Source organism: Phasianus colchicus, chromosome 13 (genome assembly GCF_987193195.1).
Source record: "Phasianus colchicus chromosome 13, bPhaCol1.hap1.1, whole genome shotgun sequence".
Taxonomy (NCBI): domain Eukaryota; kingdom Metazoa; phylum Chordata; class Aves; order Galliformes; family Phasianidae; genus Phasianus; species Phasianus colchicus.
In genome coordinates this window covers 1,083,352-1,105,245 of record NC_143448.1, presented here as the reverse complement: position 1 = coordinate 1,105,245, position 21,894 = coordinate 1,083,352, and the positions used below count along the sequence as shown (strand labels likewise).

The 21,894-nt window shown below is 38.9% G+C and overlaps 2 protein-coding genes across 10 annotated transcripts; one reads left to right on the top strand and one right to left on the bottom strand.

The window, feature by feature from the left end:
- Nucleotides 1-150: 150 nt before the first annotated feature.
- On the bottom strand, nt 151-14,631 carry DNAAF1 (dynein axonemal assembly factor 1). 7 transcript variants are annotated; one of them, XM_090149694.1, is made up of 14 exons: nt 14,320-14,577; nt 14,036-14,172; nt 13,563-13,703; nt 12,955-13,090; nt 10,861-10,952; nt 9,838-10,059; nt 9,017-9,183; nt 8,620-8,741; nt 7,880-8,094; nt 6,644-6,889; nt 5,968-6,077; nt 3,224-3,292; nt 1,000-1,360; nt 151-695 (listed from the first exon to the last, which is right to left on the bottom strand). In XM_090149694.1, exons 2-14 carry the CDS (start codon nt 14,169-14,171, stop codon nt 598-600), a joined length of 2,115 nt encoding a protein of 704 aa, XP_090005820.1. In that variant the 5' UTR covers nt 14,172; nt 14,320-14,577; the 3' UTR covers nt 151-597. The 7 variants fall into 7 exon arrangements, with proteins under 7 accessions (XP_090005820.1, XP_031470817.2, XP_090005819.1 ...); XM_031614957.2 differs by having other exon boundaries at nt 14,442-14,565; XM_090149693.1 differs by having other exon boundaries at nt 14,036-14,263; nt 14,442-14,551.
- HSDL1 (hydroxysteroid dehydrogenase like 1) lies at nt 14,548-20,889 on the top strand. 3 transcript variants are annotated; one of them, XM_090149697.1, is made up of 6 exons: nt 14,548-14,723; nt 15,193-15,456; nt 16,076-16,308; nt 16,940-17,385; nt 18,984-19,211; nt 19,987-20,889. In XM_090149697.1, the coding sequence occupies exons 3-6, from the start codon at nt 16,089-16,091 to the stop codon at nt 20,086-20,088; spliced, it is 996 nt and encodes a 331-aa protein (XP_090005823.1). In that variant the 5' UTR covers nt 14,548-14,723; nt 15,193-15,456; nt 16,076-16,088; the 3' UTR covers nt 20,089-20,889. The 3 variants fall into 3 exon arrangements, with proteins under 3 accessions (XP_090005823.1, XP_090005824.1, XP_031470818.1); XM_090149698.1 differs by lacking the exon at nt 15,193-15,456 and having other exon boundaries at nt 16,226-16,308; XM_031614958.2 differs by lacking the exon at nt 15,193-15,456.
- The last annotated feature ends 1,005 nt before the right edge of the window (nt 20,890-21,894 follow it).

Below are 21,894 nucleotides of genomic sequence, written 5' to 3'. Positions count from 1 at the left end.
CCTTAAAAGGTAAAATCATATTTTCCATGCTCGGACATTATTTCTGCATTTGTTTTTGTGTAAACTATCACAGTGTCTTTGGATATTTGACCCTTAAAATCTTGGTTTGTCATTAAAGTCTACCCAGTATGTCGTGTATTGATGAGATGATAGCTTACAAGTAGAATCTTTATTTCGTTCAAATGACAGAAATGTGTTACAATATGGATTGAAACTAAGTAACAAACCATAAGTTACAGAAGAAACAGAAGATTTCTGGAAGGATGCAATGAAAAAGAAAGAACAGAGTGGAATTCAACCTTTAAACTGAAGTGCCCTCACTTTTACTGGTAGTGCAGCTGGAAAGCTGCCCCAAAGAGACAAGCACATTTGGAAGGGGGAACATGAGGCACTCCTTACCTGCCCTGAAGGTCATGTGTTGGAGCAACATCAGTTCTGAATGACTGAAACACTCATGTTTAAGGCAATGGGTTTTTATAATAAGTGTAAGGTCTGCTTTAACAAGCAGTTCCATTGCTGAACTTTGCATCTTGAGAACAACTGTACGCGGTCAGCCAGGCATGATGCTCCAGATATGATCTGTTGTATTGAAAGCCATCAGTTTAATCCCCTCTCACTGTCCATGTCATCATGGGGTTCATGAGAACACTCTTCACCTTCAGTCAGCAACTGTACTTCTCCATCACTACTGTTCTCTGTTAAAAGGCAAGTTAAAGGCAGGTGAAACTCGCTGGTGATTTCTAATTCTGGAAACAGAAATGTAGAGCCCAGTTTTTAAAAACCATTTAGATTAAACTCAGCAATGACTCATGTAAAAAAAAAAGAACATTTTAATTTTTAATTGATTGGGATTCCTATGTAAATAAAAAGAAGAGGTGATTGTTAAGTAATATTGTGGACTTTTTTTTTTTTTTCCACAAGAGCTCAACACAAGCTTAACGTTAACGTATATGTGCCACCCGTTTTTCTCTATGATTAATTGCATTGCTGTTATCTTACCAGAGCAAGCAATGGTGATCTTCCTGTCCCCTTCCCATTGGCTGGGGACATCTGCCTGACTGCAGACTGATGACAACAGTAGGTTATCAGTAGGTTGGGTGATAATCTCCTGTACCAAGACTTTACTGGGCTTAGCTGGTTTGTCTTTCTCTGAATAAGAAGGCTCTGTAAAGAATTCTTTAACAAGGGGTCTAAGGCACTCCTTTTCTTGCTCTTTATAGACCTTACGCACATCTGAAAAAATGGATGTTGCAGCTTCTCCTATTGAATCCTCAAATGTAGTTTTATTGCTTTCCTCTAATGCAGAATCACCATCATTTGTCATTTCAGAAATTATTTCAATCTTTCGGTGATATTCTTGCTGCAAAGGTAGAAAATGTAATTGAAAATATTATTATGTTAGATGTAACAACAAAAATAGGTAAATATCTCTTGGATCCATACATTGCTGGTCTTGATGTGTTTTTCTGCCAAAATGTACTGAAGATCTGCTTCATAACCATAGTTCTGTGTTTTTGTTCTGCAAACTGATCTTGGGTTAACTACGTCACACATTAGCTGTGAGCTGACCATAAGCTACTAATCATTCATAAAAGAAAATATCATATAGCAGCAATTCAGCAATAGCAATAGAAATTCAGTCTCTAGAAGTCTTTTCTTTTCCAAGTCATTGCACCAAAGTGAATATAAAGATTATATTAAAAAACCAGAGGATCCTAATCGAGTAGACCAGAGTAGCGCGGCCCTTTGATTTACACCATGCTGGTTAGTATTGAGCCAACCTGAACACAAATTTCTTTTTATATCAGACTGAATAAAAACAAAAACCCAAAAGTATATACTTCAAGAGCAAGTCACTGACAAGGGCAAGAGGATTCATGGGCTCAGATCTATTATTTTACCTTAATCACAACAAGAATTTAACTTTGACACTTCCAGTGCTCAGGAAATGACCTTAATTAAGAGGCTACGGGAATTTAAGGTTGGATTTCTAGGAAATACTACTTCTCTGAAAGGGTGGTCAGGCACTGGAATGGGCTGCCCAGGGAGTTGGTGGAATCCCCTTCCCTGGAGGTGTTCAAGGAACGTTTGGATGTTGTGTTGAGGGATATGGTTTAGCGAGAACCATTGGTGATAGGTGGATGGTTGGACTGGATGATCTTATAGGTCTTTTCCAACCTTAATTATTCTGTGATTCTGTGATTCTGCTAAAAAATTTATTCTGAAGTGGAGGGTTTAGGCAATAGAGCAGTAGGACCAAGACCAAGAGGTCTACATTTCACCACTGTGAGCAGTGCTTGCATGACTTACTTACACAATATACTGAACTTTGCTAGGACTTACCAGACACTGGCCAAACAGAGGGATCTGACATCTTTAACTAACTGCATTTAAGAACCAAATGCCTTGGGGAGTAGGGGAGTTGCCAACACATGCTTTATTAATCTTCTTTGTTCTCTGCTCTATTCCTTCTCTTATCTTCTATTTAACTGGAGGCTTTGTTGGCCAAGACATTTTGCAACATCGGTACAGCATGTAACCAGAAGAGCAAATGAAACCCATGCCTTACACAAAATTTTACAAGTCCCTCCAAGCTATTGCAGAACTGCATACTCTATCAGCCTACTTCCAGCACAGCAGGTATGAGCCCCCATCAGCACAAGAATCAAAGCTGTGCTTTTAATCTTTGTTGTTTTATTTTTCTTTTTCCTCTTCTGTTTCTGTCTATAGCCTTGTCTAACAGATTAGTCTGATCATGCTAATAAGAGCATGGACCAAGTGGACTGGCACTGCATTGTGTCTCTACAGTTTAAAGCGAAGCAAAAGAGTTTTGATCTCGTATTTTAAGTTGAAAGGTTTGCTTTTGTTCAGCAGTAGGCTACCTGGACAACCTATTCAGTCCTTTGCAGCTTATTAGTACTAGTGAAGTATACTTTATGAATAATCTTCATTTAAAAACTATATTATAAGAAACTAGTTTATTTAACTGTCACATTTCTTGATTTTAGTTTTTCATTCTCCAATTTTTGCAATGCAAAATTAAAAAAAAATCAAATTAAAAGAAAATTTACAAGAGGATAAAGAAGATCTGCCTAAACATCCATTTTAGTTTATAAATACACAACTGATTGTATCTCCCAAAACAGCATTTCACAACTTAGATTACCTTCCTTTTGCAAAACATCAGCGAGGCAAACTTCAGTGATACAATTAAGGATCTTACCTTTTGAATAAAGATTTCCTCTTCTGGAGTCAATTCCTTTCCATCTATGTCTTCTAAATCAGGTAGTTCCTGAAGACAATCACAAAGTCAGTGGGAGAAGTTAGCTCAAGTGAATAAAATATGACATCTTTATCTCCCTGGGAATATTTTTAATACAGTGCTGTTACAGGTAAGGGGCTGCAACTAGAAAAACTGGACTGTCATGCTGTCCAAGACGACAGTTTTCTGTGTTAAACATGTGGGAAACAAACAATTCATCTGTTTCCAGAAATAGTAAATGGGAAAGCGTTAATGCCAAGTGGAATGCTCTTTTCTACTATTCTGACTATGAAAAAAAAAAGGGGAAAAAAAAAAAGCAAAAAGAAAAAGAGGAAGAAAAATAGATAGACAAGAAGATGCTAACAAGATTTTAAAAGGAAATGTGGTTTACGTCTCTTGCCTGTCTCTTATCTATCAATAGACTTACTCTTAACTGTAATTCATCTTTTTGGTAAAAGCCAAAACAAGATCTTCTGACTTTCTGAAACAATTTCTCAGTAAATTCTGTTAACATAAATACAACTAATAAAACAATGTTTTACTGCGAATACCATGTAATTAAGGAAATGGAACTGGAAACTTGCTGAGAATTTTTTCCCTCAGACAGGATCAGTTCTTTCAGGTTTCCATTAGAAAACATTTTCTAAATCACATGCCAGTTGCTGACAATGAAAGCAAAAATAGAGGGTAAGATACAAACTGTCAGGTAGAATGTAATACCTTTCTAGCAATTTCTCAATGCAGGCTAATGCTGGTAAAAGCACCTCCTTTAGTACTGTTTTAGAGCTGACTGGTTTTGTATAGCTATTCACTTGGCACAGCAGCATCGGGATCATCTGATCTGCACAGTCTTGTATGTGAAGACTGTTACAGAAATAAAACAAAACTTCTGTTTCCTGATGTGGTTGTGGCTAGTAATGTCCTGAATTCACATCGTTTTAGAATAAAATAATGAAAAATGCATGCATTAAGATTTGGAGTTATTGAGGTTGGTGTCAGAAGGAAAATAGCTGTTAGTTCAAACACTGCCGAAGATTATGCATGAAAACCAGTTTGTGCACGTTTGACTTGTTTCTGCTCGACAGAGGGACGTCAGATCCACTGCACTATAAATCTTCCCCCACTCTTCTCACTTGTATTACTACTGAGACCATCCACGGACTCCAGTATACGAATAAAGAGTACAGTGCTTCTTCTGAAATTCTCATTTACAGCATCTTCAAAGCCATCCCCTGCTATGTCAGTGCTAAATGTCTCTGGAAAATCTGCAATAGCGTAAGTATTGGAGGCTGCTGCCAGAAGCTCCTGACATTAAATATCGGTTGTAGAACAGCATAGCATAGAACACTGAAATGTGTATTAGTATGAGATTTGTTGGGTTTTTTTCCCCTTCTGTAGAATTACAATATTCCTACTTCTTATGTGATGAAAAAAACTCAATGTAGGCATGCTGAAGCATTTCTTTTATACTGTGTTACACAATGGTGCCATACAGCACCAAGAAAAGAGCTTGTATTTCAGCCCTGAGGGTTCTGCTTATGAAAATCATATTGTATATACTTGGAATTGCTGCCAGTTCTCTCCACTATCCTTGTTAACTCTATTATCAAAAACACCTGAATAGGAAGATGCAGCAATAAGCCCTTACTGAAACAATGAGTTGAGCCTTAGAGTAATAGGATGGTTTTTTTTCCTAGAACATTAAGAGCACAGAAGAGATGTAACTGACTTTTCTACAGCATTTCAGAAAGAATTTACTTAGCAATGTTGCACAAGAGATATTAAGTACTCTGGAAAATCGTAAACTCAACAGTTTGCAGTTGTGTCATAATCTGGCACTGGCAGTAACTAGAATACATTAAATAATACTCCTTGCGCTCAAACTGTATTTCTCAGTGGTCACACATGTCTTTGTGGCTAAATGTGATGAAATGCTTAAATGTTTGCAACATCAGATAGAAATCTTAGAAAACAAGAATACATTAGAAATGCTAATCCTTTATTACCTACCCAAAACATGCAAATACTGCTTTTCTTGGAAATATGCTTGTAAGTTTTATTTTGAGAACTAATTATAATATCTAATATTAGGCTGCACAGAGAGGTTGTGGATGCCCCATCCCTGGAAGTGTTCAAGGCCAGATTGGATGGGGCCCTGGGCAGCCTGGTCTAGCATTAAATGAGGAGGTTGGTGGCCCTGCATGTGGCAGGGGGTTTGGAGATTCATGATCCTTGAGGTCCCTTCCAACTCTGGCCATTCTGTGATTCTGTGATCTAATATTACCAGCTAATGTTGACAATAATTGGGTGGCTATGTGTTCCTTATGTTTTTCCTATGATTGTTTCTCTTTTCAAATGAATACTTCATTGAACTTTTCCTTAGAAGGACATATTTACTCCCTAGATTCTTTCTATTGTGATTTCTATTTTTCACATGAAGGCCCTTGCTAACTCTCTCCACAGAGAATTCACAGACTTAGAAGTTCAACTTTGGGCTGTCTAATAACCAAAGGACAAAACAGACTTCAGTAACACTAGAAAATTCTTTCCATTTAATTTTTTTTTTCTCCTACTTTTCCTAATAGTGGGCCTTTCTTGGAAATCTGGCCATATGTTTTATCTAGCCAGGATGTAAAAGGAATTAATTTGGGAATAGACAACAACCAAACCAAAATCTGAATCTAATACTTGAATCTAATACATACATCAAGTCGAAGTTTCTCTGGTGTCTCACATTTGATCTGTTTGATTTCAGCATACTCAGCCAGTTCAGGAACCACAGCCCTTTCAGAAGCTGTCTTCTCTCTTGGAAGATCTAAGAAATAAAGATAGCTAGTTGAAGAGTACTAGCTGAATAAAAGACTTTGTATGCTGCAACAGTGAGCACTGTACAGGCAAACAGCCAAATCCAGTGCTTTGTCATAACCTTGGTCCCCTTTACATTTCATAAATATTTGTACTTTTCAATAATGCAATCCTATATTCATGTAAAAAAAAAGTATTCTGTGTGTGAAGGCACAGAGCTGTCTCTGAGTGATGCCCAGCTTTTGCTGGAAGAAATACCATACAGTCTGTGGGAGCCAGGGAAGCTTTTAAGCTCTCCTATACTGTCATTATGTTTAGCACATATGAGAAGTAGAATTCCACTTTTATTTATCAGAAGCTGCAGACTGGGCACTCAGAATAGTTTTATTTGTAATATTAAAATAATATTTTATCCAGAATTACTTGCTTTCCAGCCCATTGCTATGGAAATCTAATAGAATGTTCTTAGCTATGAATCAGTTGGTTGGAATCACAGGAAAGGGGAGCTACACTGAGTCTGTTTGGCTTATCATCTGTACTTCTCCAGTTGGTTTGATTCTTCACTCTGTACATTACCATCTATCTTTCTGTTGAAGTCTGAACATTTGTAAGAATTTGATTCACGTGCACCTTCAGAAATCTTTCCAGATGGGAAGTCAGTGTTATCTCCTCTGCCTGTTAGGAGTGTTATCACATCATCATGAGCATCAAAATGTTCGTTTCCAAATTTCTCTGTCTTCTCTTGAGTTTCTTGCTGTTCTGATAAATTTGATATCTCTGATGTACTGTAATTTTCATCGTTACCTGAATTTGCAGATGCTCCTATAGAAGAAATGAGTTCATTAGCACTGCTGAGTTAATCTATTGTTACTTATATAAATATCCAAACTGCATATGGTCTTAATAGCATAGTCCAAAATACACATCAAAAGCTCCTGGTTGCTTGAGCAGCTATTCACAAATCAGCAGTCTTCCTAGCATTGTGGGTTTTCCCATCTCAGTTCCCCTACAACTACAGTTTTCCAGCAAGATCTCAGCTAGAGAGTGCAATACAATAAATAATAATGCTAATTATGCTAAATTTGAGAGGACTCACCACATTTAAAATATATGCTTGCACATTTTGATGATCAGTATCAACTGCTGAAGTTATCATCTACTTTATGCAATCTACCAGCTTATTGCAAAACTTCTACTTGTTAGTCAACCATGTCTGACTTCAGAGCCTGTAAAATGTCAAAACGTACCACACAAATACTTCTCTACAGGGTAGTACTCCCTTATCACTTGGCTTCAGTCTTGTTTATCCTGAAGCATGCATGATGTCCTTGAAAACATTAGGCTGTGGATTATCAGTGGTCATAAACTTATAAATTTATTCTATCTTGAATAATGTGACAGAAAAATTAGTGGCATAGAAAAGGGCAGTAAATGAAACCTTAAGTAATTAAAGACCTTCCTCAAATTCCCTGCATTACCACTGCAGCGGATAGGCTCTAGGTTTAAGCACTTACAGTTAAAACAGCAGCACAGGGGTACCTGGAAGTGGACTTCTGGTTAAGGTGGGGTTGTGCTGGAGCCCCCAAGTGCCTGAATCCAGCTCCATTCTGCATCTTAGGGAAATACAGCTTTTCAGTTGCTACCGACCTCCACTCATGAATACTTATAATTGCAGTATATATTTTATAATAAATTATAATTGCAGTAAATAATACTGCAACTATTATTGCCCTGACTAGCATCTGCTTTCTCTGGTGTAGATCACAACAGCTGGAAAAGCTGTGGCAAACATCTAAAATATTAACCACAAACCTTCTATGATGTCTGTTGCACCTTCATTTCCATGTTTTGCACCTGCATCTCTTTCTTCTACATATTTCTGTGTCTTCTTTTCCAATGCTTTTTGCCTGATTGCAGCTAAAGCATCAATGCTATCTTGGATTTTTTTTCTCTCTCTAGTTTCCCATTTTTCCCTTTCTGCCTTCTCAGCTTCAAGCCCTCCAACAGCCCAGGCTTCTGCACAGGCTCTATCGAAAAGAAAAGAGCTCACTGTAATACAGCCAAAAAGCTCATTGCTCTGACAGAAGAGAAATTTAAAATAGTTTATAACAGCACAAAGTATTTTCAACAGAGAAAAGGAAGATAGGAACGGCAATCCTTTATGGAGCAGGGCTTCACCTGCATCTTTTCTTGCAAGTCAAACTGCAACATAAGAAATAATATTATCTAAGCATGAGTGATTACAACACCAGAGATTCATCAGGAGTTATGATCATGGCTCTGCTTTCCCAGACACCTGCTCAGTTTCTGTTGAAATTATGACTCGATTCTGCAGTTTGCAGACATTCTGTAGAACAATTCTGTTCAATACTTATTATTATTATTTTTTTTTAAGGTATGTAACTCTCTAGTATAATTCTACTGTAATGAAAGTTACCTGCCTGCAATAAATTAAATCAGTCTTCTTTTTTTTCCCATGAAAATATTTATAAAAAAATAGACATAGGATCATTTGAGCCTTACTGCTGTGCAAAGATGCCTCTGCTTCTTACCTATCCTTTGGGAATACTGGTCTGTCATCCAGATACGTTAGCTGTTTTAGTCGAACAGTAAGTGTTTTTCTATAATTAGTGATTTTCTTAATCACTTGATTTCCCATTAAATTCAGCACATGCTGGAGAAACACAAAAATAATTTTTAAAGCTGAGCTGTGAACAAACTAACAATCTAACAAACAAAAAGCATACAACTTGGATACGCACTGCCTCTAACCTTTCAAAAACAAATGGTAAATAAAACAGTTGCTGTAAGTAATCTACAAAAGGGCTAATAATGTTTAATAACAATTATTTTAGATCAAGACCCATTACATGCTGGACTACTTGACAAAACAACTTCATAGGATTCACTCATATACTTAATCCATACCCTCAGCTGTATTTGACTTACCAAATTAGGCATTGTCTCCAGAATAGTTACAATATTTGGATCACTTAAGTTGTTGTGGGAAAGATCGAGGACAGAAATACTTGGGCATTCTTGCAAGTGTTGTATGTCCTCCACTGTTTCTAACTTATTGTGAGCAATCTGCAGAGTGTTCAGGACTTTTAGACAAGCTGTCAGACAGAAAGAAAACAATGAAAGGAAAGCTGAGAGTCACTGCTTTACAGAAGATTTTCTGGAGCAAGTAGAATTTTCAGCGTCACTGTACTGAAACATGGGTAGCTTTTTTCTGAGTTTGTTGTTCTGCTTATACGTTTTTTTTGGCTATGCCTCCAAAGGTGCTTTTTTCACCTCAAGTTATTTGTTTTAACACTGGTTGGTTGTTGTTAATTCATGTTTCATACTAGTTAGTTACACAAAAACTTCTGGTTTAGATTACTCTTAATGTACATAAAAGAAAATATATACTTTAACAGATGTAAAAGATTTGGTATCACATCTGCAACTGCCAAAGCACATTGTAACTGTAAAGTAAATGGTAAAACACAGATTGACAGCCTGTCTGCAAAACAGGGAAGTACCGAGAGGAGGAAATACTAAACTGTTCCAGGTCTTTGTATTTAAGTAGTAACTATATGTTTTCTGTTTCCTCATATATTTAAACTGCAGAACTGTTAAACTAAAATACACAGATTTTACTCTTTGATAGTAGCCTTGTGGACTTTTGTATTGGATATTATAGTAATAATTTAAAAATGAAACTACTGTCAAATTTTATGACTATGGGCTTCTTGTAACTCAAAACATCCTTCACCAGCAGTCCTTACAGAGATTCTCAATAGTCTTGACATAGTTGTTACTTAGATTGAGGGAATCCAGCTTTTGTAAGGATTCCAGGTTTTCGATTTTGTTAATTAAATTGAGCTGCAAGTAGAGGCAGCGCAACTCTGTCAGAGCCTCCAAATTCTCAATTTTTGTTAAGCCATTGCATTCCAGCCACAAACACTTCAATCCAGTATACTCTTCAAGATTCTCCAGGCGGCCAAATCCTGCAGAAAAAAAGATGTTTCAAACTGAAATTGCATTGGCTAAAATTAAGTCATTCAAAGCGTAAATTCATTAAGCCAGTGCTGCTGAAACAGCCTGTGAGAATACCTGCATTAAAATTGATGGTAAGACTTCTAGCAATTTAATTGGCCCATTAAGGGAGAAAATGTACCTACAAGGTACCTATTCTGGTCTATATCTTGTGGAGCAGTTTAGATTCTTAAATACTGAGAAAATAGTAAACATAAAGTCAAATGTTGAAGATAGGTTTAGCATGTTGTGTTTATTTAAAACCATTCTCATGCCACCCTGAATAATCAAAAAAAACTGCTCAGAGATCAGAAAAGGGTGACCTGTTCTAGCAACTTTTACTTTCAGTAGTATTTGAGAACATACAGCATGTGTTTACTGTTGTTTTGTCAGTGCAGAAGTCCCAAAATTTGGTAAACAACTTTGTTACACAAACACATTTAAAAATAAAATATATGAATGTAAGTTAGATCAGTATTTTAAGACATCACTTCTCAGAGGCTACTGTTTTCTAAAAAACAGTGTCTCTTGATTCCTATCAATCTTTTGAATGAGTCTACAAAATGAATAAGGCCTATAATCAGTTCATTTTTCTACCTTCATATTTGCTCATTTTGTTTCACAGTTATACTATTATATCAAATTAAATTATGTTTCTCATTTAAAACAATGTTTAAATACCTACCTCACTTTAGTGAGCCATAAATTAGATTTCCTGCCAGAACACAGAATATTTAGAGTGATACATCTATACAATCTTGTACATGGCTTACCTTTATAATGCAAGTAAAGTGTATCATTTAAGGATGGGGTCAAGTACAATTTGTGCTGCTTACAAATGTCTTGCAGAATCTTTTTTGTCATTCTAAAAGAATAATAGGAAGCAGAAGCAAAAAAAAGTACTTCAGCACACATTCTGCTATCTTTTATAAAACAGATTTCAATGCAAAATAATTAATAGTTCTTTTATGCAAGAGAAATAGCTACGGCGTACAAGACTACACTCAGAGTGAAAAAGCTCTAGATTTTTTTAGATTTGTTTTCCATTCGTACCGGCCTGAAGTGTGTAACCAGGCTCTTCCTACTTCTGCTATAAAAAGAGAATGTAGGTAGGGTATGAGAGAGTTCATCTTCTTTAAAAAGAGCAGCATGAATTTTTGTTAGACTGGTTATTTCTTCTTCTGTCCTTTCCTCCATTTTTTGCTGCTTTGGTGCAGCATCTCTGCTGGTATAGTCAATAAGCAACACCTAGGACCCTGAGTCACCATTTCAAACTAGAAAATCAATAGTTATCAACCTAACATTTTGATGAAAGACTGACAGTCGGTAACGTTTTAGCACACCACTTTAATTGGCTAGGAATGCCAGAGCAGAAAATGAGTAGCATCAGTTAAATGGTAATTACTTAATTCTACTCATGAGAGGATTTATTCAAGTGAGAACCCAGAAAAGGATACCAAGGGAAGCCAAGGGCTACCGATGTGCAGGGACAGGGATAAATTTGCGGTTATTGGAGATCCTGTTCTAGAGAGCACTGAACTGACAGTTCCATGGAGGTGGTAGTCCTGTAGCACAAACTTTACAAAGAATAACTGGATACTGTTTTTGGAGGCCAGTCTACACAGCTAAACACAATTTTAGCATAGGGAATAAAATTGGGAACCCATCAAGAAAATATATAGTAAAACATTCTAAAGCTGAAAATACAGATTTCTTCCTGTTTAGAAAGATTAGATTCTTTTAAAACAAAAATCACCCAAAATATAACCTGTAGTAGATATCCTCCACTTAAAGAAATGTTGCAATAGATGGATATTATATGATCCAAAATTATTTTCCACTTCCAAGTCCCTTATTAATAGCCTGAACTTTGCATTTGTGGTCTTAAGTATTTGTAGGACTAAAACTTTTAACAGTAAGACTTCCTTGGCAAACAGGTATTTTCAAAACAAACAATGCCATGAGTAAAGGCAGTGAAGGTGTACCTTTCACGATGAACTTTTAGAGATTTTTCTGTTAGATATAGTTACTTACCATGCTGTAAAAGTCAATATTGCTGAAGAACAAAATTCTAATGCAGTAAACTGACTAGTTCTTGGGGCAATACCAAATATGATTGTCAGCCTGTTAGTGCTCTATAGGCTGAAATAAATCTCTGAAGGAATGAAAGATTTATAAATGTTGAGCAAAATCTCTAAAACATACTGTTTTCTTGCATTGTGAGCCCAAGTATGTTACTATACACAATGTACATGCAGCGTATTACGCTGATTTTCATGGAGCTATTTAGAGTAGCGTTTAATCAAATCATCAGCATCCTTAGGCAATTTACAGAACCATAAAATGTGTTCCTTAAGAATACTAATTATCACGTGCAGTTATTGCACTTCTGACATCATTCCTCATAAGAATTTAATTTTGATGCATGCCAGCCTGATTAGCCTGGGATAATGAAGTTACCTATCCAACTTAGTTCCTGGTAACTTGGAGGGCCTCTGTCCCTTCACATACCTCTGCCAAAAATTGTCCTGACAACTGTAATATTTACATTGAGATGAATTAATACAATGCATTCTTTGAATTCATACTGAGAATTAGTCAAATATGCTCCCACAAGAGTTTGCAGAAATTTGTCCAAATCCATTAAATAGACTACATCATACATTTAAAAGGTAGTTTGCTAAATAAAAAAGAAGTATAGATGCTGGAAATATCAACAATTCCTGAGTTATTGATTAATCTCAAGTTCATCTTCAAAATCATTTTCCAGAGTTAAGGTTAACATGTAGAGAGTGAGTGCGTGAAACTCCTACTGATTTCAGTGATGCCAAGGTTTAAATAAAAACCATCAATAAACAATATTTTACCTCACACAGCCCCCTTTTTCTTCTGTCTTTTGACTGAATGAGCTAGTTACTGACTTGTGATCACCAACCAATTTTTGTTCATTCCGTTGATCTGCTCTGGATGTACAGTTGATGGCTTTCTCTTCAGTTTTAACATCTTTGTGGTAAGAAAACAAGTTGCAGTTCAATATGGGTGGAGTAATATTGTGTCACTTTTCCAATCAGTTCAGAGAAATACTGAAAAGCACTTGAATATGAACTTCAAGAAAAGTTGCGTTCTAACCAAGATTTTTGCAGATCTTTTTAATTAAAATAAGCTCAACCTTCTATAGGAGACAAAATACAATAATAACTACTAACAAAATAAACTGCTGAATTATTGCATTTGTTTACATATGAAAGTCAGGCAGGACACTTAAGTCTTATTATAATGTACAGTGAGAATACAATACTGGCACCAATGTTTTATGATCTTGGACATCTACTGTATATTACATGTAATTAGCAACAATTAGAGTTAAACAAGACTGCTAAGGACTAATTTACATGCTAAGACTACTTTAACATGTAAAGATAATGGTGCATCATTCAACACAAAAGCTGTTTGTCTTGCTCTTCCACAGATTTACCTTTTTGTACTTTTTGGAGGGTGTCTCCAGTGCTATAGTCATTCAGGCTGTCTTTACTCTGCCTCTGGCCAATTGCATTTTCAATAGTTTTCTCTTCAGATTCTTGCTCAGAACCTTCTAGTTTTGCTTCTGGTCCTGACACTTAAGAGACAGTGCAAACAAGATGATTGTACACGGTCATTTAAATGTGACTTTAATTAAAAAATTAAAGGTAAGGCCGGATGTATGACTTCAATACATAAAGTGTACTTCCAGAAAAAGAAAATTCAAGAAACAAGGAATGTCGGCAGGGGGTGGGGGGGAAGGGCCGGTAAGCCTCAGTTACAGCAAGATGTTCAGTGAATTCAGCGAGGGAAAGAACAAATCCAACAACAGACTTTTATATACTCAACAACAGCTTTTTCTCAGCTGCATGGACTCAGCTCAGTAACTGCTCCCCTGTGCCTCCCAGCAGGACAGCTGGCAGAGCTCACCCCTGCTGACAGGACAGCCTTCACTCCGTGCGTGGGCAGCTTCATTTCCAGTGCTGCTCAGAGTCTCTCCCAACAGCTCTGGCGCAATGACTGCTCCTTCGTGGCCTCCGTCCAAGTCTCTGCTGTGTGACAGCATTCTGAGATACGAGATTTAGACAAGCCGTGTCAGGCCGCTGCGTGGCTCACAGCCCTACCGCCAGACACTACGTCCAAAAGCTACGGCAGGCCCTGTCAGAGGCAAAGGAGACCGGAACGAGCAGATTATGAAGCGTGGGGCTGCTCACCGGGACGCACCCTGCCGACGTGGCGCAGACCCCCCTCAGCACAGAGCAGCACAAAGAAGGCTGACCGAGGCGCTGAGAACAGGGACCTGCAGCCCTCACACAGAGCCCTCCGTTCCCTTTACCTGCCCCCGCAGCTCGGCTTCTGCCGGCAGCAGGGACACGGGTGGATGCCCGAGGCCAGCAGCCCGTCCGGGCCCGGCCGCGGGCAGCAGAAGCCGCACACCGAGCGGGAAGGAAGGGACGGGCGGACGGGCAGCCTCGTAACTCCCGCACCAACGGCCGCCGCCCAACGGCCGCCACCTCCATGGCAACGCCGTGCGCGCCCATAAGGCCCCGCGGCGGCTGGCGGCGCTCTGGTGACGGAGGCGCCGCGTCGGCGCGCGGGATCGCTGTGCTGCGGCGCGGTAGGGCCGGGGCTGGGCCGGGCCGTGAGCTCAGGCTGGGGCAGCACGCCTGGGCCGCTGCGCTGCGCGGGGAGGAGGGGCGAGCGGCGGGCTGGGGGGCTGGGGTCACGAACTGGGACTAAAAACGTGGCGTTTCCACGATTTCTTACAATCATAGGATGGCTCAGGTCGGAGGAGATCATCCAGTTCCAGCCCCACCCAGTGCCACCCCACCTCGGGCTGCCCGGGGCCTTGGGCACCTCCAGGAATGGGGCACCTGCAGCTTCACTGGGCAGCAGTGCCAGGGCCTCCCTGCTCTCTAAGTGAAGAATTCCATCCTCGCATCTAAGCTAACTCTCCTGTCTTTTAGTTTAAAGCCATTCCCCTTGTCCTATTGCTGTCTGCCCATATAGAAAGTTATATGCTTATAAGCTCCCCTCGAGTTCTAGAATACTGCAGTGAAGTCTCACCAAAGCTTTCTCCTCTCCAGGCTGACCAAACTTGGTTCCCTCAACTTATCTTCACAGGAGAGATGCTTCAGCCTTCTGATCATCTCCATGACCTCCTCTGGACCTGCTCCAACTACTCCATATTCCTCCTGTACTGGGATTCCCAGGCATGGGTGTAGTAGTCCAGATGGGATGTCATGAGGGTAGAGTAAAAAGGGAAAATCCCCTCCCTCACCCTGCTGTCAGCCCCCTGTTGATGCAGCCCAGGATACCATTGGCTTTCAGACTGCAAGCACACACTGCTGGTTCGTGTCCTGCTTTTCATGTACCAGGATCCCCACATCCTTCTCAGCAGGGCTGTTTTCAGTTATTTCTTTTCAGGTAGACGTTCCTGGCATTGTGCTGACCCAAGTGCAACACCTTGCAATTGGCCTTGTTGAACTTCATTAGGTTCTTGTGTGCCCCTTTTCTGTGCCTGCACAGGCTCTCTGGACAACAATGCTTCCTTCTATGGTGTCAGCTGTACTACTCTTCTCAATGTCATCAGCAAACTTGCTGATGATGGGCTTGATAGAATCAAATTGATCTTACTCTATATCTGTATTTTGATATTTGTTGCTCATGTTCTTCGTGGAACCTTTGCCATATTTTCACATCTAGAGGATTTAATGTGTTTTTTCTAATTATAAAGGGATCGTGTTTTTTTTTTTTTTTTTTTTCTTTTTTTCTGCTAGAAAGTACTGCTGACTGATTCCTGAAGTTGCTCCACTTCTATTATTTTTTGTGTTGCATCATCATTGATAGGTGTGAAAACTATTTCGCAGTTGCCGCTCCCTGGTGTAGCACACTTGGAATTGCTGAATCTCAGGCATTTGAAAAGGTTGAAGAGAAGATTATAATTGCCTGTGTCTTTTTCCTTTTAAGACTTCTGATCACCATGGCTGCAGTGGATCGCTTCAACCTGCTGTACAGAGAGATCAGTCATTCCTGCAGTTTTTACGTTGAGGCCCTGGCTATAGTTGGAGCTTGGTACACAGTCAGAAAATGTCTGACTCTTGTGTTTGACACTTACAGCATGCTCAGGCTTCATGTTATTCCAAAGCTGGTTGGTGAGATTGATATTGTCAAGCGGTATGGAAGATGGGCAGTGGTCACTGGTAAGAGACTGAAGCAGTACATTTGTATATGTTCATATGATTTGCTGGATGAGCTCAGAAGCTGGGGTCTGTATTAAGTCAGGCCACAGCTGCAAGGTGAAAACAAGTTAATTTGTCTGACTAGTGATGCTTGTTCTGCACCTTAGTAAATTCAGTTCCACGGGAGATAGGTAAACTCTGTGTGTTGACTGTGAAAGAATCCCAGACCAACTTTTCTCAGAAATCGCAGGGTATATCCCAAGCACGTATAAGAACGCATGAGGATGTGTAAGCAATCATGGAGCTGGCAGGCAGACCTGGTAGACAGAGGTGCAACCGATGTTCTGTTTTTGCTGTGAGAGTATCACATGCTCCCTTGCTCAATTTATCAAACAATTTAAGTCCCACACCTGACATCCTCTCCTTAAGCTTTTTGCTGTTGTCATAGACAGTATGAAACCTGTATTCATGTGGGATTGTAGAAGGTTGCTGATGAAATGATTATCTTTAGTGTTGTGGTTTGAGACAAACGTTATCAGTGCCATGTCATCTTCAGAGAAGGGAATAAAGCTACAGTTAAAATCTCTGTTGTAATAGAAGACTGGACTGGTTCTGACTTTCATCCTGACACTTTTTTGTCTTTTAATTACAGGTAGCACAGATGGTATCGGGAAGGCATATGCTGAAGAACTGGCCAAACGTGGTGTCAATATCATCTTAATCAGCCGAAGCAAAGAGAAGCTGGAGGCTGTATCTAGAAACATATCTGAAACCTATAAAGTGGAAACAGATTTCATAGTAGCTGACTTCAGTAAGGGGCGTGAGGCTTACCAAGCCATTAAGGAGGGCCTGAAAGATAGAGAAATTGGAATTTTAGTGAATAATGTAGGACTGTTCTATACGTACCCAGATTATTTTACTAACCTGTCTGAGGATATGCTGTGGGACATGATCAACATAAATATTGCCTCTGCTAACATGATGGTGCATATCGTGTTGCCGGGCATGGTAGAGAAGAAGAAAGGTGCAATTGTGAATGTCTCCTCTGCTTCCTGTTGTCAGCCAACACCAATGCTAACAATCTATGGAGCCTCTAAAGTAAGTTGGGCTGTGATGTTTTAATAGTATGCACTGAAGAGTAAAAGCATTATAGACTGTGGGGTTTGTTTTGTTTTGTTTTGTTTTTGTTGTTGTTGTTTTTTTTTAAAGCACATTTAGAAGAGGATATCAGAACTCCTGAGAAAGTTTTCTAGGTGTTTTTTTTTCTGCATATCACGTGTTATGTTGCAAACTTTCCCTTACCAGTAATGGGCTTTGAACCTACCTTGCTATGTAGGTTATGTGTGAACTTCAGCATAATTGTACTTCTAGGGGAAATGTCATCTACCTTGGAAGAATGATGTATGGGCCAGTAGAGGCGATTTTATGACCGACTGGAAGGCTGAAGAATTTGTTCGCTCTTCTGTAGCTGAGCTATGCAGAGATATCTCAGTGTACTTGGGTACTTGCAGACTGATTATTTGGTAGCAAGAGGGATTATATTCATGCACAAGCCACCGCTGTAATGAGAGCTATGGCAAAACAAACAAAAAAAAAACTCACACCACAATGCTTCAGCTAATACTAACTAGCAAGGTGGAGCAGGCAGCTTCTTACAGTATTGTCTGTACAATATCTGGGGAGAAAGGAAAAAGAACTTCCAGACAATTATTCCTCGGTAAAGCCAGCCAATAGTGAATAGGGCGGTACAGAGAGGTGATGCTAAATATATGAATGTGCATGAGGATGCAAACTTTGGCAGGATAATTTGCCACTTAATCCACAGAAGCAGGGGAAATAGTGGAAGGATCTCTTCCAGATCCAGCTGTCTCAACACAGCGGTTATTGCTTTGGGCAGATGGTTGCTGCCCTCTGCTGGAACCCAACACTCAAACAGCCTCATTCCAAGATCGCTCTTGCGAGGAATGTAGATGGTTTTACTCCAGGCAGAAGAAAGTACTTGCTATGTATGACTCCTTGCTGATTTTCTTCAGAGTGGAATCTGTCTTAAGATTCCTATCTCTCTGTTGCAGAGCATCTGTGCCTTGGTGATGCTACCTGTATGTAGACCTGAGCTACATCAAGGAATGGAAAAGAACAAAAACCAGAAGACTACTAAAAATTCTTACTTTAACTAGCATCGTTAATCTAGATCTGAGATCAGTAGTTTAAAGCATGGTCTATGAACAGTTACTTAAGCTGTTAATGAAAAGGGTACAAGTTGCTCTAGCTTCCTAAAGTTTTTTAGGAAGTTTGTTTAGCTGTGCCTGAACAGCTTAGGGTGTTCAGAGTGGTTGATTTGCTTGGTTTTGGTTTTGGTTGTTTTCCTAAAGTAGGTATAAGAGCATTTGTAAATGATGTTTTCCCAACAGTGTTTTTGGAAGGCCATTTGGGAGCAGAAACCCCTTCACTCGCAAATCGTTCTCTCTGAGAAATGGCCATGTAGCACAGCCCTAGCTTCAGCATGGCATCAGTGTTGTTCTCCTGATGAGACTGAGCCAAGCTAATTTCTCATCCTGATTCCCAGATATCAGGCTAGTGCTTTTTCATGTTTCAAGTATGCTACAGCTTTTCTGTAGTTTTAATAAAAATCTGCACTGGACTTCATTGTAAAAACAAACAAAACTGAATATCTTTTTCTGCTTTTGTTTTTCTAGGCCTACTTGGACTATTTCAGTAGAGCATTGTATTATGAATATGCTTCAAAAGGAATTTTTGTTCAGAGTTTAACCCCATTTGTAATTGCTACAAAAATGGTATCATGCAGTAGTGTTACATCAAAGAGATCTTTCTTTTTTCCTTCTGCTGAAGAGTATGCACGTCATGCTATTTCTACCCTTGGGTTATCCAAAAGGACTCCTGGTTACTGGAAACATTCAATAGAGGTAAAGGAATTCATCAAACTACTTAATGTTTGTCAGGAAAAAAAAAATAAGCTGTTTCGTTCCTTAGGAGCCTGAATGAAACTATGTCAGTGTTCTGGAAAAGTACAGCATATGCCATAGGACTAAAGGCATTGTGCAGTGTTATCTCACTCATTCCATTTAAAAGAACACGCACTCAGCCATGATTGTTTTTAGGATTAGAATACAATTGGGAATTGGATCTACTACAAACAAGAGTAGCTTCTTGCTCAGTGTTAATTTATGGGGTGTATTTCTACTTTGGGGTAGGTAAGGAAGATGGAATAATGCAGGAAAAAGTGCACATTCTTAACCAAAGCCACATGGATGCAGGTTCTCTGTATGACTTTGAATTTTGGGGAAGCTGGTGGGCTCTTACATCACCTTATGACATTACCTAGCTGATTGAGCCAGAAGGTATTGAAGTGTGGATTACTCCAAAGTAAAGACAAGAAACAGGAAGGATTTGTGAACTAAAGAAAGTAGGCAGTATTGCTGTTGAACAAAGTGCTTCATTATTTATTTGCAGAACTTGACCATTGTGCAAACTCCATACGCCTAAGTATGTGAACACACTCCTTCCAAAATGGCTAAATAACCTTACATTCAACTACTTAAAAGTTTTAGTTGCTTGTGTTCAAACAAGTATTGTACTTTAGTGGTAGTTTGAGAAACTGTTTATTTAATGGAATATATCTTAATCTGCTTGTTTCTTTCTTCTTTCTCTCTTCCCTTATCACCCTGTGCTTCTCCACAGTTCACACTGGGTGAACGTCTACCTGAATGGATCTGGGCATGGTTTGCACAATACTTCTGCAGAATTATACGCAAGGAAGCTTTAACACACAAAGCAAAATAGGAATATCCAGATGTTCAGTATAAATGAGTACAGGAATCTGATCAGAGTGCTACAAAATGGTCAAGTGAATCCTGGATTTACTGCAATTTATCCATAACTTGCTTAATAGTGTAACTAGTGTTACTTGTAACAATAACCCAGACATTAGAAGTCTGGATCCTACATCACTGTGCTAAGTTGCTCCTCCTCTGCATTCCTCCAGGACAAAGAGTTGATCTTGCATAGGTTAATCTCAGTTCACTTTGTTTGTAAGGTAATAGGACAGGAGCAGATATAACTTTAATTCTGATAGTAAATGACTGCCTTTTGTGTAGTGGTATGTAATCTTGATTTGTAATGTCAGCATAATTTGTGAATTCTCCAGCTCTGGTGATAATGGGCCCAAAACAAATCATGTTGTTTTGAAAAGACAGTCCTAGTCAATCAATATGCAGTTTATGAGTCTTCTGGTCTTTTCATGGCAGGTACTTGTATGTTTTAAGTGCAAATATTGTTGTTTTCGAACAGGGTACTTACCATACATCTTAATTTTGATAAAGTCATACTAATTTGGGGGTCGTTTAAATGACAGAAAAGGCCTTACAGAACTGCAAAGGATTTCAAAGATAACGTGTTTTTTCTTTCTTATTCTAAGTGTGAATGCTCTTGACCACGCTTTAAATATTCCTTCAACAATCCGAAACGTGGCTGAAGAATTGAAACATTGTAAAAATACATTAGCTAGGGAAAAATAACAAAGAAGTAGTGTTCTAAGAACAAAGGTTAGTTTCATATGACAATTAAAAGTTACTGAAGTCATGATTCTGTATGGCTGTTTTTATTTATATAAAAATGTGTGTATATATATTTATTAGATGTCATCTAGTATCACACTATTTGTATTTCTTGTAGAGTCTAAATTTCACAGCTATCCTTTCTTTGAACATATTTGCTGCCTGGAACAAGATGTATCTTAAGATTCAGAACATTCGTTCTGTATTTAATATCATCATTAGTACTGCTTCTATAACGTTACACTGAAATATCAAAATGATGAAAATAACTGTGCAGTATTTTATACACAGCACTGTCTTTAGGATAGAGCTTAGAGGCTCCTGTCAGGCTGTTGCACCTTTAAACAGATTCATTTCCCCTTAAATTTTTCAGAAAACAGTTTTTGTCTACCTTCACAGCCCAGCTGTGAAGAAATGAAACATCTGGGCAAATTTCCCAACGGCTGGTTGGCATTGTCCCCACTGCAAAACTGAAGTCCCAAAATTGTAAAGTAATGCCTCTTAGCTTCCACTGAGAAATATACAACAGATAGCTACAAAGAACACAATAACTCTGTTTGACAGAAAATTCTCATCTATAAAACAAACAAAAAAAACTTTTTCCAACATAGGTGCTGTCATTAGCTCTGCATTTTTTTGGTCAATGAACAAGAGACTCCATGCTGCACTTTTAACAACTTGCTCTAGGGGTGGTGACCACTGATGAAATGTGCCACCCACCCCTCACTGTGCTACATCCACCCTGTGGTTGCCATAAACATTCAGCAAACATCAGTGAATGTTGGTGCCATTTTTTTTCACATGGAGGGATTCGGTTGCATCTCTATGCCTCATCTGCACTTCTATGTCAGGCACCATTCTGTCAGACTGCCCTTCTGCTGCCATCTGTCACATGGCAACAACATGTAATGGGATATTGGTGGGAAGATTTGACCTCTGCTGCCATACCATCAACATCTGCCTCTGATGTTATGGGACAATAACTTAAAGTAGATGGCATTACTTTTGGAGCAGCTCTGATTGTGCTCCAGGC

What these genes read in the sequence shown, in the direction of transcription:
- DNAAF1 (XM_090149690.1), bottom strand. Translation starts at nt 14,625, where the DNA reads ATGGAGGTGGCGGCCGTTGGGCGGCGGCCGTTGGTGCGGGAGTTACGA. An exon ending in CTTCAACAGAAAGATAGATG is followed by an intron (nt 6,078 to 6,643) that starts GTAATGTACAGA and finishes TTTATTTCTTAG; the next exon opens with ATCTTCCAAGAGAGAAGACA. An exon ending in CAGAGAAACTTCGACTTGAT is followed by an intron (nt 3,293 to 5,967) that starts GTATGTATTAGA and finishes GATTGTCTTCAG; the next exon opens with GAACTACCTGATTTAGAAGA.
- HSDL1 (XM_031614958.2), top strand. Translation starts at nt 16,089, where the DNA reads ATGGCTGCAGTGGATCGCTTCAACCTGCTGTACAGAGAGATCAGTCAT. An exon ending in CAATCTATGGAGCCTCTAAA is followed by an intron (nt 17,386 to 18,983) that starts GTAAGTTGGGCT and finishes TTGTTTTTCTAG; the next exon opens with GCCTACTTGGACTATTTCAG. An exon ending in ACTGGAAACATTCAATAGAG is followed by an intron (nt 19,212 to 19,986) that starts GTAAAGGAATTC and finishes GCTTCTCCACAG; the next exon opens with TTCACACTGGGTGAACGTCT.